Genomic DNA, 14,562 nt, shown 5'->3' with positions numbered 1-14,562 from the left:
CGGTTGAGCGTCAGACTCTTGATTTCAGCTCAGGTCATGATCTCAGGGTCCTGGGATGGAGTCCCAGGTTGGGCTCTGCGCTCAGTGCAAAGTCTGCTTGAGATTCTCTCCCTCTGTCCCTCCTCCAGCTCAAGCTTGCTGGCTCTCTCTCACAAATAAATAAAATCTTTAAAAAAATAAAAATAAAATCAATGAGATTAAATTTGCAAACAATGTGTCTAACCTCCCTGGGTCACAGGACAACGCACTGAATATTTGATGATAAGTATCAAACTCCACCTCCAACCTCTTAGCCAGGCTCAGCTTGCTTGGTGCTACTCGCCACTTCTCAAATGTCAGTGCCTTGGCTATAGAGCATTGCCCCTCAGGACCCTGGCCCCAGAAGAGCTCTGGTACTGGGACCCCACAAAGATGGCTCTACATGGACTGACCAGCACAGAGTGAGGGAAGAGCTCTACCTTCTTAATCTGGATATAGGCAGACCTCGTTTTACTGCTCTCTGCTTTACTGCACTTCATACATACTGTGTTTTTTACAAATTGAAGGTTTGTGGCAACCCTATGTTGAGCAAACCTATCAGTGCCATTTTTCCAACAGCATTTGCTCACTTTGTGTCTCTCTCACATTTTGGTGCAATACTTCAACATTTTCATTATTATTACAATACTTTATTTCATTATAATTACAATACCTCAACATTTTCATTATCATTATTATTTAAAAGATTTATTTGAGAGAGAGCGAGAGAGAGAGCACGAGCCAGGGGGAGAGGCAGACTCCCTGCTAAGCAGGGAGCCCTATGTGGGGTTCAAACCCAGGACCTGAAATCATGACCTGAGCTGAAGACACATGCTTAACTGCCTGAGCCACCCAGGCACCCCCTTAGTTGTTATTTTTTTAAAGATTTTATTTATTTATTTGAGAGAGAGAATGTGAGAGAGAGCATGCATAGGCGGTGGGGGCGGGGAGGGGGAGAAGCAGACTTGGGGCTCGAACCCAGGAGCTGAAGGCAGACATTTAACCAACTGAGCCACCCAAGCAACCCCATTTTCATTATTGTATTTGTTGTGGTGACCTGTGATCAGTAATCTTTAATGTTATTATAGTGTTCGTTTTAGGGCACCACAAACTGCACCCATATAAGTGAACTTAATTGATAAATACTATGTGTGTTCTGACTGCTCCAGCGACCGAGCGTTCCCTGTCTCTCTCCCTCTCCTTGGGCATCCCTATTCCCTGAGACATGATATTGACATTAGGCCAATTAACAGCCCTACAGGGCCCTCTAAGTGTTCAAGTGAAAGGAAGAGTCGCATGTCTCTCACTTTAAATCAAAAGCTAGAAATGATTAAGCTCAGTAAAGAAGGCACATTGGAAACTGAGATAAGACTGTAGACTGAAAGCTAGGCCTCTTGTGCTAAGCAATTAGCCAAGGAGTGAATGCAAAGGGAGAAAGTTCCTGAAGAAAATTAAAATGCTACTCCAGTGGATACATAATGGTAAGAAAGCAAAACAGCCTTACTACTGATACAGAGAAAGTTTGAGTGGTCTGGATAGAAGATCAAACCAGCAACAACGTTCCCTTGAGCCAAAGCCTAATCCAGAGCCAGGCCCTAAGTCTCTTCAATTCTGTGAAGGCTGAGAGAGGTGAGGAAGCTGCAGAAGCAAAGTTGGAAGCTGCCACAGGGTGGTCCCTGAGGTTTAAGTAAAGAAGCTGACATAAAAGTGCAAGATGAGAAGCAAGTGCTGATGTAGAAGCTGCAGCAAGTGATCCAGAAAGTCTAGCTGAGATAGTTCAGAGTGGCTATACTAAACACCTTCTGATGTAGATAAAACCGCCTTGTATTGGAAGAAGATGTCATCTAAGACTTTCATAGCTAGAGAGGAGAAGTCAATGCCTCCCTACAAAGCTTCAAAGGACAGGCTGACTCTCTCGTTTGTTGCTAATGCAGCTGGTGACTTTAAATTGAAGCCAGTGCTCATTTACCATTCTGAAAATTCTAAAGAATTATGCTAAATCTCTCTGCCTGTTCTCTAGAAATGGAAAAACAAAGCCTGATGACAGCATATCTTTTTACAACATAGTTTACTGAATATTTTAAGCCCAGGGTTGAGATAGCTGCTCAGAAAAATATTCCCTTCCCAATATTACTGCTCACAGACAATGCCCTGGCCACCCAAGAGCTCTGATGAAGACGCTGAGATTAACGTTGTTTCGTGCCTGCAAACATAACAGCCATTCTGTAGTGCATGCATCAAGGAGTAATTTGGACTTTTAAGTCTTATTTTTTAAGAAATACATTTCGCAGGGCTGTAGCTGCCATAGATAGTAGGAAGGACTCCCCATGAAGAACATTTGTGATGCATGGGAAGAGGTGAAAATACCAACATTGCCAGGTGTTTGGAAGAAGTTGATTCCAACCCTCATGGATGACTCTGAGGGGATCAGGACTTCAGTGGAGGTGGTAACTGCAGATGTGGTAGAACAGCAAGAGAACCAATATTAGAAGTGGAGCCTGAAGAGGTGACTAAATGGCTGTGATCTCATGATCAAACCCTCATGGATGAGGAGCTGCTTATGGATGAGCAAAGAAAGTGGTTTCTTGAGATGGAATCTATTCCTGGGAAAGTTGCTGTGAAGACTGTTGAAATTACAGTAAAGTAGGGCACTGGCTGGCTCAGTTGGTGGAGCATGTGGCTCCTGATACTGGGGTTATGAGTTCGAGCCCCACGATGGAAGCAGAGATTACTGAAAAATAAGATCTTTAAAAAAAAGGGGGGGGAGGGGGCGCCTGGATGGCTCAGTCGGTTAAGCATCTGCCTTCAGCTCAGGTCATGATCCCAGGGTCCTGGGATCAAGTCCGTGTGGGGCTCACCGCTCCACAGGGAGTCTGCTTCTCCCTCTGCCTGTCCTCCTGCCCCACTTGTACTTTTTCTCTCAAATTTTTAAAAATTGCCACAGCCACCTGGCCTTCAGGAGCCACCACCCTAATCAGTCAGCAGCTGTCAACACTGAGGCAAGACCCTCCACCAGCAAAAAGATTACAAATCACTGCAAGTTCAGATGATCGTCAGCATTTTTCAGCTATAAAGCATTGTTTAATTAAAGTATGTACATTTTTTAAAGACACATACTGCACTTACTAGACTACAGTATAGTGTGAACATAACTTTTATATGCCTGGAAAACCAAAACATTCATTTAACTCGCTTTATTATGATATTCACTTTACAGCGGTGGTCTGGAATGGAAGGCTCAATATCTCCAAGGAGTGCCTGTACAATGCCCAGCTCAGTCACATAAAGCAGTTCAATACTCAGCACTGTACTACCCTCTCTGAGCACACAACAGCATCCATGTATCTTAACAGCAAGTAGCATTCTTATATGCTATAAACTGGCTTTCCTAATAAAAGAAAAAGCTGACTAATGTGGAAAGATTGCTACTCTCTTAGTAGGAGTATTCAAAATCTGCCAAATTCACACTTGGTTGTGTATGGGTTTTCCTGATGCTTCAGAATGATAAATGGTTTTAAGAATGAGACTTGGGGCGCCTGGGTGGCTCAGTTGGTTAAGCGTCTGACTCTTGATTTCGGCTCAGGTCATTCAGGGTTGTGAGATCAAGCCCTGTGTCAGGCTCCCTGCTCAGCAGGGAGTCTGCTTGAGACTGTCTCTCTCTCTCCATCTCCCTGTCCTTCCCCCAACTTTGTGCTCATGTGCTAAAATAAATATATTTAAAAAAAAAAAAAAAAAGAGGGGCGCTGGGCTGGTTCAGTCGGTTAAGCATCTGACTCTCGGTTTCCACTCAGGTCATGATCTCAGGGTCATGAGATTGCGCTCCATGTTGGGCCCTGTGCTCAGCTCAGAGTCTGCTTGAGATTTTCTCTGCCCCTCCCCCTGCTCTCTCTCTCTCTCAAATAGATAAAATCTTAAAAAAAAAAAGAATGAGACTATAATTCTTTTGTAGATCATTTCCCCAATTTTTCCCTTATTCAATACCAGGTAAAAACACCATCTTAACACCAATATTAAGTTATGGCAGGCTGCTAAGTAAGAATATTTTGCTATTCTCTGTACTGGTACAGAAGAGCTTTGAAAAAGGGCTGTTTTAGAGAACGCTTTTTAAAAATTTATACTCTCAGCATAAGGATTCTCACTTTAGAATATGGAAAACAATTAGAAAGTGTAGTTTAAAATATGAAAAGACCTTCAAGATGGCAGTGGCTGGGTGGCTGAATGGCAGAGAGAGGTGAAGGCCCCTACAAGGTAGAAGAGGCCGAGAATCGTCCCCTCCCCACTTCTCGCAGTCCCAGGGGCCCAGTAGAAGTGTTGTTTTTTTGTTTTAATGAACAAGTAAACCATACAAGTTGTCAACATGGGATGGAGATCTACATCATCCACCAAGAGTGGAAAATTTATGAACCTCACAGACCAAGCCCAAAGAGAGAGTTAAAGAACAAAAAACTGGATGGTACGAGCTGCAGTTTTGAAGATGAAGGATCCCAAAGACATTATTCGGGACATGGAGAAACTGGCTAAAATGGGGTTTAGCCCAGCGCAGCAACCACAGGTAAATGCGAAAGTGCTAAAAGACAAGCGTAAAAAGCTGCGTGAGACCTGTGAACTTACTATTCTACGACTCTACGAAAATAAGAATCCGGATATTTACCAAGAATTGAGAAAGCTGGAAGCAGAGTATGAGTAGAAGAGGGCTCAACTTAGCCAATATTCTGACGCTGTCCAGAATGCTCAGCCTGTGGAAGCGGAGAGTATTCCCCACCAGGGACGCCACAGGCTCCTTCCAACATCTAGATCCGGGACATTCCACTTCCTGGTGCCCAGTCACCCTTCATCCTTAAAAAGACCTCAGCCTATGGGCCTCCAACACAGGCAGTTTCTATACTTCCTCTTCTTGGACATGGTGTGCCACGTTTGCCCCCTGGCAGAAAACCTCCTCGTCCCCCCCAGTCTACCACCTCCTCAAGTCTTGCAAATGTATGCCGTAAAGGGGGCTCTGCCCTAGAGCTTCCCCCCTGTAGGCAGGATGAAGAGATGTTATATAGCCCGGAATGCTCAACGGGCTCCTGATGATGATGTTTCCAGCACAAGTGAAGATGACTGCATCAAGATAAGCATGATGACCATACTGATGACAGTGACACTGACAGATCAGATGCAGAGAGTGAAGGGGGTGAATTCGTGCACCATGATGATCACAAGAGAGACAATAAGGAAGAATAAAAGTCAGGTCTGAGTGTAAGATTTACAGATATGGCTGGAAAATCAAGGAAGAAAAAGAACATGAAGGAGCTGACTCCCCCCTCTTCAAGCCATGATGCTTTGAATGGCAGGTCAGGAAATCCCTGAGGAGGGACAAGAAGTAGAATTTTCAGAGGATGATGACAAAGAGGATTCTGATGATTCTGAAGCAGAAAAGCAATCACAAAAATGGCAGAAAGAGGAATCTCTTTCTGATGGCACATCTACTGCTTCTTCACAGCAGCAAGCATCTCCCCCCGCCCCCCGAGTCTGTTCCTCTTTCTCAGATCCAAGCACCTCCCACACCAGGACCACCTCCAGGAGCTCCTACATTCCTGAGACCACCTGGAATGCCAGGACTGCGAGGACCTTCACCCTGACTTCTGCCTGAAGGCCCACCACCAGACCAACCCCCTGGCCCTACCCCAGGTCCACCTCCAGGTCGGCCTCCTGGCCCTCCTCCTCCTCGGGGACCCTCACCAAGGCTACCTCCCCCTGCACCTCCGGGTATTCCTCCACCTCGTCCTGGCAGAAGTGCCCACCTTTGGTGCCTCCATCTGGACCTGCCCTACTTTTTCCCACCAGCTCCCTTGCTGACCCCAGGGGGTGTTAAGTTCTCCACCTGACGATTCAGCGACCCAAGGCGGATGATACAAGCGCAGCCCCCACTGAGAAGAAAGCCATGACAACCATCAGTGCCAAGCCATAGGTCACTAATCCCAAGGCAGATTACTCGATTCATGCCCACTGCGTTGAGGGTACATCGGGAGGATAAAGGGGCCACTGCTGCTCCCCAAAGAAAGAGGATGATTCTGCTGTGCCTCTAGCCAAAGCAGCTCCCAAATCTGGTCCATCTGTTCCTGTCTCAGTGCAGACTAAGGATGATGTTTCTGAAGCTTTCACGAAGGGATGGAAGAGATCCTGCAACAGTTTTTAATGCCACAGCAGGTTTCTGTTCGCATCAGTGGTTCGTGGGGAAAGAGGATCTTACTAAATTTAGTGAAGAAGCGGCTTTCACTGTCAAGGTATTTTTAAATTTCAGTTCAAGGAATACCCTAAAGTTTAAGCCTTGTTCAGAATTTATTGCATCTAAGAGAGGATTACTTCATTCAGAATAGACTGGTTATTGAAGCAGTGCTGCTAACATCCATTCTCTTTCATACCACCATTTTCACCCCCTTTGTTCCCCCTTCTCCAATTATTTGGAAACCTGTGATCAGGGGTGGGGGGATCTTTGTTATTTATTTGTTTTGATTCTCTTCTTGTGTACAGTGGGCACTGGAGTAGAGATTTCTGAAAAAAAAAAAGTTTATTTTACCCCATCTTGCCTTTTGTGTTTGAGTTATTTTAGTATTTTCTTCCAAGTATTTTTGCAATCCATTAGTGAAGTGGATCACAATGTCATTTACTAATACAAAGTAAGATATGTGGGAAAAAAATGTACAATCCTTTGATTAAAATTATTTCCCACCGACCTAAACTTTGAGTATTTCATGGACTAAATGTTCTACACCAAGAAAAAAAATAAAATACAAAAGACTTGAATATTCACCATCCATTTCCACAAGCAGCTGATTGAGTGTATTCTCCTGCTCACTCTGTCCCCCGAAGTTGCCTCTTCCTCTTTTCCTTCCCACGGCATCTATTTCGTCAATGAAGAGAATGCAGGGGGCGTTCTTGCGAGCAAGGGCAAATAAGTCTCGGACCTGGATAAAAATATATACATTAGAGTCACTTGACAAGTGAATATTATTTTCCTCCTACTAAAATAAGCATCATGCGGGGCGACTGGGTGGCTCAGTCGTTAAGCGTCTGCCTTTGGCTCAGGTCATGATCCCAGGGTCCTGGGATCGAGCCCCGCATCGGGCTCCCTGCTCCACGGGAAGCCTGCTTCTCCCTCCCCCACTCCCTCTGCTTGTGTTCCCTCTGTCGCTGTGTCTCTCTCTGTCAAATAAATAAATAAAATCTTTAAAAAAATAAATAAATAAAATAAAATAAGCATCATGCTTCCATCCAATAGGAAATCTTTTTGTTACATACTGTACTGTACCGCACATATTTAAAATGTTATAAGCAAGGAGGTGGCAAATGAAGTTGATGGGTAACTGATTTAAGGTGAGCAAACATTATTTCTATAATATCATAAGACTAACAATATCCGCTATTTTTTTATAGCAACTTATTAATGCTACACATTTTTGCCCTATAAAAAGGTAACACTGTAGAACTGTAAACTTTATATTCAGTTTAGAAGTTCAAACTACTCTGGGGTTTGCATTTCATGCCCAAGGCAGCTGTTAACAAGCAGACACTTACTAAAAGATGTAGGCAGTACATACACACACAGCAAAAGCAGTGACTTACCCACGCCCCCACAGTGATCACCCCAGAGCATATGGTAGACAGTGCCCTGCCGTTAGCCCTGCTGCTACAGGAGGCCCCCATACCTATATTCTGTCCTAATAAACATGTCCCCTCAGGCCACTAGTTCAGGTGGGTTGAAGGATTGGCCGTCCCCATACCTCGCCACCAGCAAAGAGTTCAGAGTCTCACACTAAGAGATCCAGAAACAATCTCCTATGACTCACATCTCTCTTCACCTCACTCACCAAAGTCCAAGTCTCCCTGTCACCTTTCCTGCCTGGACTTCCAGGTTTTCATTGCTATACTTCTCTGAACACATCCTCTAGGGTAACTCATGTCCGTTTAGGGTCTTCCCCTCTGAACTCCAGATCTGTGATCAACGGACCCCCACCCTCTCACACTCTTCCCTAAATACCTCCTTCACCCTCTTGCCTGAACTCAAATTTGTCTGTCCCTGCAAAGCTCTCAACTAGAAGGGGTTTTTGTCTTTCCCTCAGGGCCCATGGGAGTTGAAGTCTATCTCACATGCCATGACTACTGCCAAAATAATTCTGCTGAAAACCCCTGCTCGTGGAGGCTCTCATCGTGGGGCAGACACATCACCCTCCTTGTTGCAGTACTCCTTGGGCCTGATTTCCCACTCTTCCACCCCACCCCCACTGGACACTATTTTCTTAGTGGTTCCTGGTCGGTCGGTCCCCTGAAGCACCTATTTCAATCACCTTCTGTTCCGCTCTGCCAAGGTTTCCCTACATAACCAGCTTCCCAGTCTACTCTGACCCCCTCCTATCGATCTGGCCTGCTCATGGGCTCAAGCCTCTCTGACAGCTGGCTCCTCTTAGGTCTCCACCCCATTAGAGTCACTGCTTCCCACGACCCACAGCCCCTCTCCTGTCTTCAGTCACCCCCACTGCTCCCGCCCATATTAGATTCCACAGTCCAACGTCATTAACTCCTTCAGACTCCCCCAGCTGCCTGACAAGACTTGTATGAAACCACCTACTCTACCTAAGATGCCATCAGTGGTATGATGCATCATTAATACATTTGCCACTGACAAAAAAAAAAATGCTGCCAGTTGATGGCACAACACCTAGTCATTGATTATATGCTATACCCTGATGTTTGGAAAAGCAACTATGATAGCACTTTACCTCTCTGAGGTGTTAAAAAAAAAAAAAAAAAGTCAACATTTAATGAAATACACAAGAGTAAAAATTTAAGTGCTGCTTTAAAAACTAATCCATACTCTCACTTCCTGATTTCAAAACTTACTACAAAGCAACAGTAATCAAGACTGCAGTACTGGTATAAAGACAGACATATAGGTGCGCCTGGGTGGCTCAGTTGGTTAAGCGTCTGCCTTCGGCTCGGGTCATGATCCCAGGGTCCTGGGATCGAGCCCCGCATCAGGCTCCCTGCTCCGCGGGAAGCCTGCTTCTCCCTCTCCCACTCCCCCTGCTTGTGTTCCCTCTCTCGCGGTGTCACTCTGTGTCAAATAAATAAATAAAATCTTAAAAAAAAAAAAAAAGGCAGACATACAGGTCAACAGGATAGAATTGAGAGTCCAGAAATAAACCCGTGTATCTATCTATGGTCAAAGGTGCCAAGACCATTCAATGGGAAAATCGTCTTTCTAACAAATGGTGCTGGGAGAACTGGATACACACATGTGAAAGAGTAAAGATGGACCCTTACCTTATGCCATATTAACTCCAAATGGATCACAGACCTAAATGTAAGAGCTAAAACTATAAAACCCTTAGACAAAAACATGGGAGTAAGTATTTATGACTTTGGATTTGGTGAAAGATTCTTAGATAGCATACCAAAGTCCAAGCAACGGCAAAAAAAATGGATACACTGGTCTTCATCAAGATTAAATCCTTTGTGCTTCACTATCAAGAAAGAGAAAAAGCAAACCACAGAATGGGAGAAATTATTTGCAAATAATATATCTGATTAGGATTTAGTATCCAGAATATACAAAGAACTCTCACAACTCAATGACAAAAGGACAACCCGATTAACAGACTACACTAGTCTGGGCCAGGGCCATCTTTAGCAACTCCATATTTGGGGGGAAGCTCAGGGGGAAAGGATGGAAGCTGTGCCATCCTAACAGAACAAAAGACTTACTCTAGCTGGACCCACACCAACAAACATCTCCAAAAACTCAGATCCACTAACGGTGATGAAAGGGACGTTGGCTTCTCCAGCTGTGGCCTTAGCCAGCAGTGTCTTCCCAGTGCCTGGAGGACCAGTGAGAATGGCACCCTTCAGATATAAAACAGGAAAAGTATCTTTAACTAGAATTTCAGAAAAGTAAATTGCATATCCATAAACAATTCTGAGATAGAAACCTGTCTAAAACTCTACTGACATATACTAAATGTTCCTTAAAAATCTGAAATATGGCAAAACATTTTTGTATTAGTAAGAAAAGGATTATTAGAGACTGGTTTTAAAAATTTAGTAAGAATGTGAAATCTTAAATACTTCACTTATTTAATAAGATTTTTAGTGTTGCTTTTCAGACCTTTAGACTTAAGCTGAATATCTACTAATAAACCAAACGAGGTTTACTTAAATAAGTCAAGGAGACACAGAACAACACACTCCCAAATTACACTTTGCTTACTTTCTTCCCTTTAAAATTTCACAAATGAAGTAAAAATCTAATGACCAATTGTGAACATAGTTAAAAAGAGAAAATGTGCTTGCTCAAACAGTATAATTATTTAAGCTGTGGAAATGCTTAAGCATGATGTGCAAACAGCAAATTATAAAATTATCAAATACGACTTTTTATCCATACAGTCAGGACATGGAAATCAAGGAAATGATGATTTCCTTTACAAAGGATTCCTTTAAAGTAAACTTTATTAATGGATTTTTTAAATAATTAAGCATTCTTGATTCATTTACTTATGACTGAGCCTGGCCCTCAGAATACAAAGATGAGTAAGGCCAGCCCATCGCCAGCAGTGGGCATGGGGATGTCTCCTTGGCAGGGGGGAGGCCAGAATTAGTGTTGTCTATCTCTTCTCCACCAAATCCTGTGCCATGAGTCTGAGTCCCAGGTACAGGCAGAGTCTGCTCAAATTTGCTCAGGGAGGGATAACTGGGTGACAGCAGGGGGCAATATGCTCTGGTGCACACTTGCTGAGAAATGGGTTATCTAGATCCGACTGAAGGGAGAAGAAAGGCAAATCAGGGAAGGCTTCCAAGGGGAGAGAACACAATCTTTCCAGGAATATACACACTATATGCAAGCAGAAACATTCCTACAGAATAAATGACCTGAAAAAACCCTGGAGTAAAAAGCAGACTGGTAAGAGAGAAGGAGAAAAATACTTTATCCTAAGTAATCAAACTTCATTAAAATTATAACTTTAGAGATCAAGAAGTAATTCAAAAGATTTTTGGGTTAATCAGTTGAAAATAATCTTCTGAAAATTCACTTTACCTTTGGGATTTTTGCTCCTAGATCTTGATATTGCTTTGGGTTTTTCAAGAAATTCACAAATTCCATTATCTCTAGTTTGGCCTCCTCACAGCCAGCCACATCTTTGAACTTCACATCTATCTCATCCTTCAAGACTTTGGCAGTGGTTTCTCCAACACTGAAGAGTCCACCCATCCCCCGACCTGTCCGACCAATCCCGGCAGGCCCTCTCCGGATGGTGTAGAGTAAGAAAGCGATGATGAGCACCGTGGGCAACATGCTCAGGAGAAACGAGCTAAAGGAAACCACAGACAATACTGACATGTTTTTAAGTCTGTTAACCTCTGGCTTTGTAAACGTTTTGCAAGATATACTTTTTCGTAACTACTTAGGATATAACTGTATAGATATTCTATTTTTAGAAAACCGGAATATTCTAATATTTTGTCTGAGGCACAAAGAGAATCTCAGTGCCTCGATATCACTGACATAGAATTGCAGAAGATGAGACCAAAGAAAAAACTGTTCTTTATGCGCGGTCTACTGAGATTTTCTCTCTATCCCCATAATTACCACTTATGCACAATACAGACCCAACTGTAATTTACTATCACTATATCTGCAGTTCAAAGAAATTTCTTTTGAATTATTCACTTAAAATTTTTAACATTTTTAACATGATCTGGTGTTAGCCTGGGCAGAAATTCCAGTTCTCTTACTGGAATGCACTGACTTATTCTAAAGAGATGTCTTCCAAATATCAAATCCTTGCTAAGTTAACAGCAGATCAGCTTCCAAAGTCCCATGTACAATGGGGACAGCTATCTCTTGGTGAGCACTGCACAGGCCGCTCTGTGCAGCTTGTGCAGACTTAAGAGACTGACTCCCAGGGGAGCAATCATTTACCCTTCAAACTCGTGCCTGCTCTGGAGGACACTGCTCAGATAGGACGTAAAGCCGGGGGATACCTTTTGCCTGTCTTAGTAAATTTCAATACAATCATGAGTATGGATATACTCGCATTGGTTAATATAATGCAATTTAGCTGAACTTACCCTAAGAAATTTGAATCAAAACCTTGTGGACAGGTTAGCTCAAAAAACAAAACAAAAAACAAAACCAGGATCAACTTTCTAAGTTTTCATCTTTTACAATATTTTAAATGCCCCTACAGCAGGCAGTAAGAACTGTGAGAACTTTACCTTTAGTTTATTTCTGGAGAGAAAAAAATAGACACCGACAGTAAAAGTTCAAGGAATGGTGCAACAAAATTTTCCGTAATGTTTCAGCAGCAAAGTTAACCGATTATACGACAGCCCCGGGGGCCGAGGGACATAGCGTTATGTGAAACCACCTCGATAGCTCTCTGGATCTAAATACGGAGGGAGACTGTAGGTCTACACAAACTGAGATGCAAAAAAGTCTCTAAAACAGAGTAACACTACCAGCTCGATGAGCACACTAGCAATCTGCTTTTCTGCTCTTTTACATAGTCAGAAAATTTAAGATTTCTTTCTACTTTTGCTCTTGAGCTGGTAACTCTACAGTGAGGTACACTTCGATTCGAATGGAGTGACTGTGAGGAAATCTACCCCAGTGTAGTATGCAGGTGAGTACCCAAAGACAATATAATCCCCACAGAACTGAAAGACAAGAGACTCTTGAAATCAATGGGCCCTTCTTGAAAGACTCAGACTTGTAAGTGGTCTTATTAAAGACAAATAATCCCTAAGAGAAGAAGCAAGTTCTGACAAGAAAGGAAGAGTTACTTAAAATTCTTGGGAAACTCTGAAACATAAATGTAAATGATGGTTAAAAGACCAAAATGTCACTCTTTCACACAACGGGGCTCTTGATGCTAAAATCCTACTAAAGGATGGTCATACCCCAATTTAGCACTTAATCAAAGATAAATATAAATATGTAGAAAAATCAGTCATGAGCAAAACCCAGTAAATTACCAATGATTTACAAGAAGTCTGGCTACACCGAGAAAGGCCTGTTTGAGAATGTGGTCTGTAACCTGCCACCTGGTAACAGAACACACAGTGAGCCGTGCAGCACACAGTCAACAGTCTTCTTACCCATCACTTTCAGCAATGTAGACAACAGGAACCCGATTCTCCCCTTCTATGCCCAATTCCTGCTGTAAGGTTTCCAGATTCCGCTCAAAGGTGTCCACACTGCCAATATTAAACCAGACGTATTGCTATAAAAACACAAAAACAAAATATCCTAAGAATGAAAACAAAGTTTAATTTACTGGGAGGTTCAACTTTTAAAGAATTTCTCAGAAATACTGAAAATTCAGAAATTGAAAAAAAAAAACCAACAATAATAAAAAACTGGTTTTAATGATGCAGCAATTAAGTTTCACTCAATGAGAACACTTGGCAATCCTTGCAAATAAGCATTTCTTAAGCAATATTCCTTAGTGGTTCTACAACTATAAACTCAAACAAATGAAAAATCTATTTAAAAAGACAATCCTTTTCGTAAATATGTGTCCTTTTCCTCTTCTTCATTTCCCACATATTTCTCAGCTGCCTATTTCCAAACTAAAAACTAATGTGACACAGTAACAACAGCTAAAGTTTACTGAGCACTTACTGTCAGGCATCGTTCTTAGTCCTTTATAGACATGAACTCTTTCAATCTTCAGAACCACCCTAAGAAGTACGTACTGTCACCAGAAGTCACATTCAAAATCTGAACATTAGGAAGGCATCCCACCACCCAATGACAACAGAAGCATTCCTCGCTGTGCCAGACATTACTCTTCTATTCACCTGATTTGGTGAGTTACCGAGGCCCTAGGGAGGAACAGCTGAAGGGTTTGAGGCAACGGCTACTTACCCACCAGCTCTAGTACGTAAGTATTCCCGTTGCTCTAGCTGTTTACTGGGCGAAGATCAGTCCTCTTACCGTCCCCATCACCCCACAGATGAGAAAACTACAGGGGACTTCACTTGCCCATGATTACAAATCTGGTAAGAGGCTGGATCCGAACCTAAGCAGTCCTGAGCCAGCGACCCTAACTGGCACGTCACACTGCCTCTTTTCTACCACCACACACATACTTACCACAACAACTCACACTTACAGAGTTTCTAATATACACTCTAAGCACTCAGCGAGTAGTTGCATTTTATAGCACAAAAAGACCCTGTTCCTCCTTAAACCTGCAATCGCTTTTAAAAGATTTTTTTTTTTAATCAAAACAATAAATCTAGGATATAAAACTTCAGACAATTCACAGAAGAGAGTAACATGTCATCCCATATTCCTCCCACCAACCAGTGCTACTGAATGGAGGATATCACTCCGGTATTTCTCTCCAAGTATCTCAAAACAAAAGATGGAGAGTAAGTTTTATAATACATGTATTTCTTCTTAAGTTTTATATTATATAACAACAGTCCTTGCTGAGTTGTTCACTGTCAAAGCTACAAAATTCCTGTGGTTACAAGCCCCCAAACAAGTCAATAATA

General features: G+C 42.7%; 1 protein-coding gene and 1 pseudogene across 2 annotated transcripts in view; one reads left to right on the top strand and one right to left on the bottom strand.

Moving 5' to 3' along the window:
- Positions 1-14,562, bottom strand: part of AFG3L2 (AFG3 like matrix AAA peptidase subunit 2) — a 44,247-nt gene that overhangs the window by 16,357 nt on the left and 13,328 nt on the right. For both annotated transcript variants that reach the window (XM_031021186.2, XM_006749930.3), the window contains exons 7-10: positions 13,156-13,280; positions 11,093-11,366; positions 9,763-9,900; positions 6,812-6,965 (exon numbers count right to left, since the gene is read on the bottom strand). In XM_031021186.2, the coding sequence (XP_030877046.1) occupies positions 6,812-6,965; positions 9,763-9,900; positions 11,093-11,366; positions 13,156-13,280 (691 nt within the window). The remainder of the gene's footprint in view (positions 1-6,811; positions 6,966-9,762; positions 9,901-11,092; positions 11,367-13,155; positions 13,281-14,562) is intronic.
- Positions 1,043-6,813, top strand: LOC145716899 (WW domain-binding protein 11 pseudogene; annotated as a pseudogene).

Source organism: Leptonychotes weddellii, chromosome 13 (assembly GCF_054177405.1).
Source record: "Leptonychotes weddellii isolate Sample4059 chromosome 13, ASM5417740v2, whole genome shotgun sequence".
Taxonomy (NCBI): Eukaryota; Metazoa; Chordata; class Mammalia; order Carnivora; family Phocidae; genus Leptonychotes; species Leptonychotes weddellii.
The sequence above is the reverse complement of the archived record's forward strand: the minus strand, read 5'-3'. Positions and strand labels throughout refer to the sequence as shown.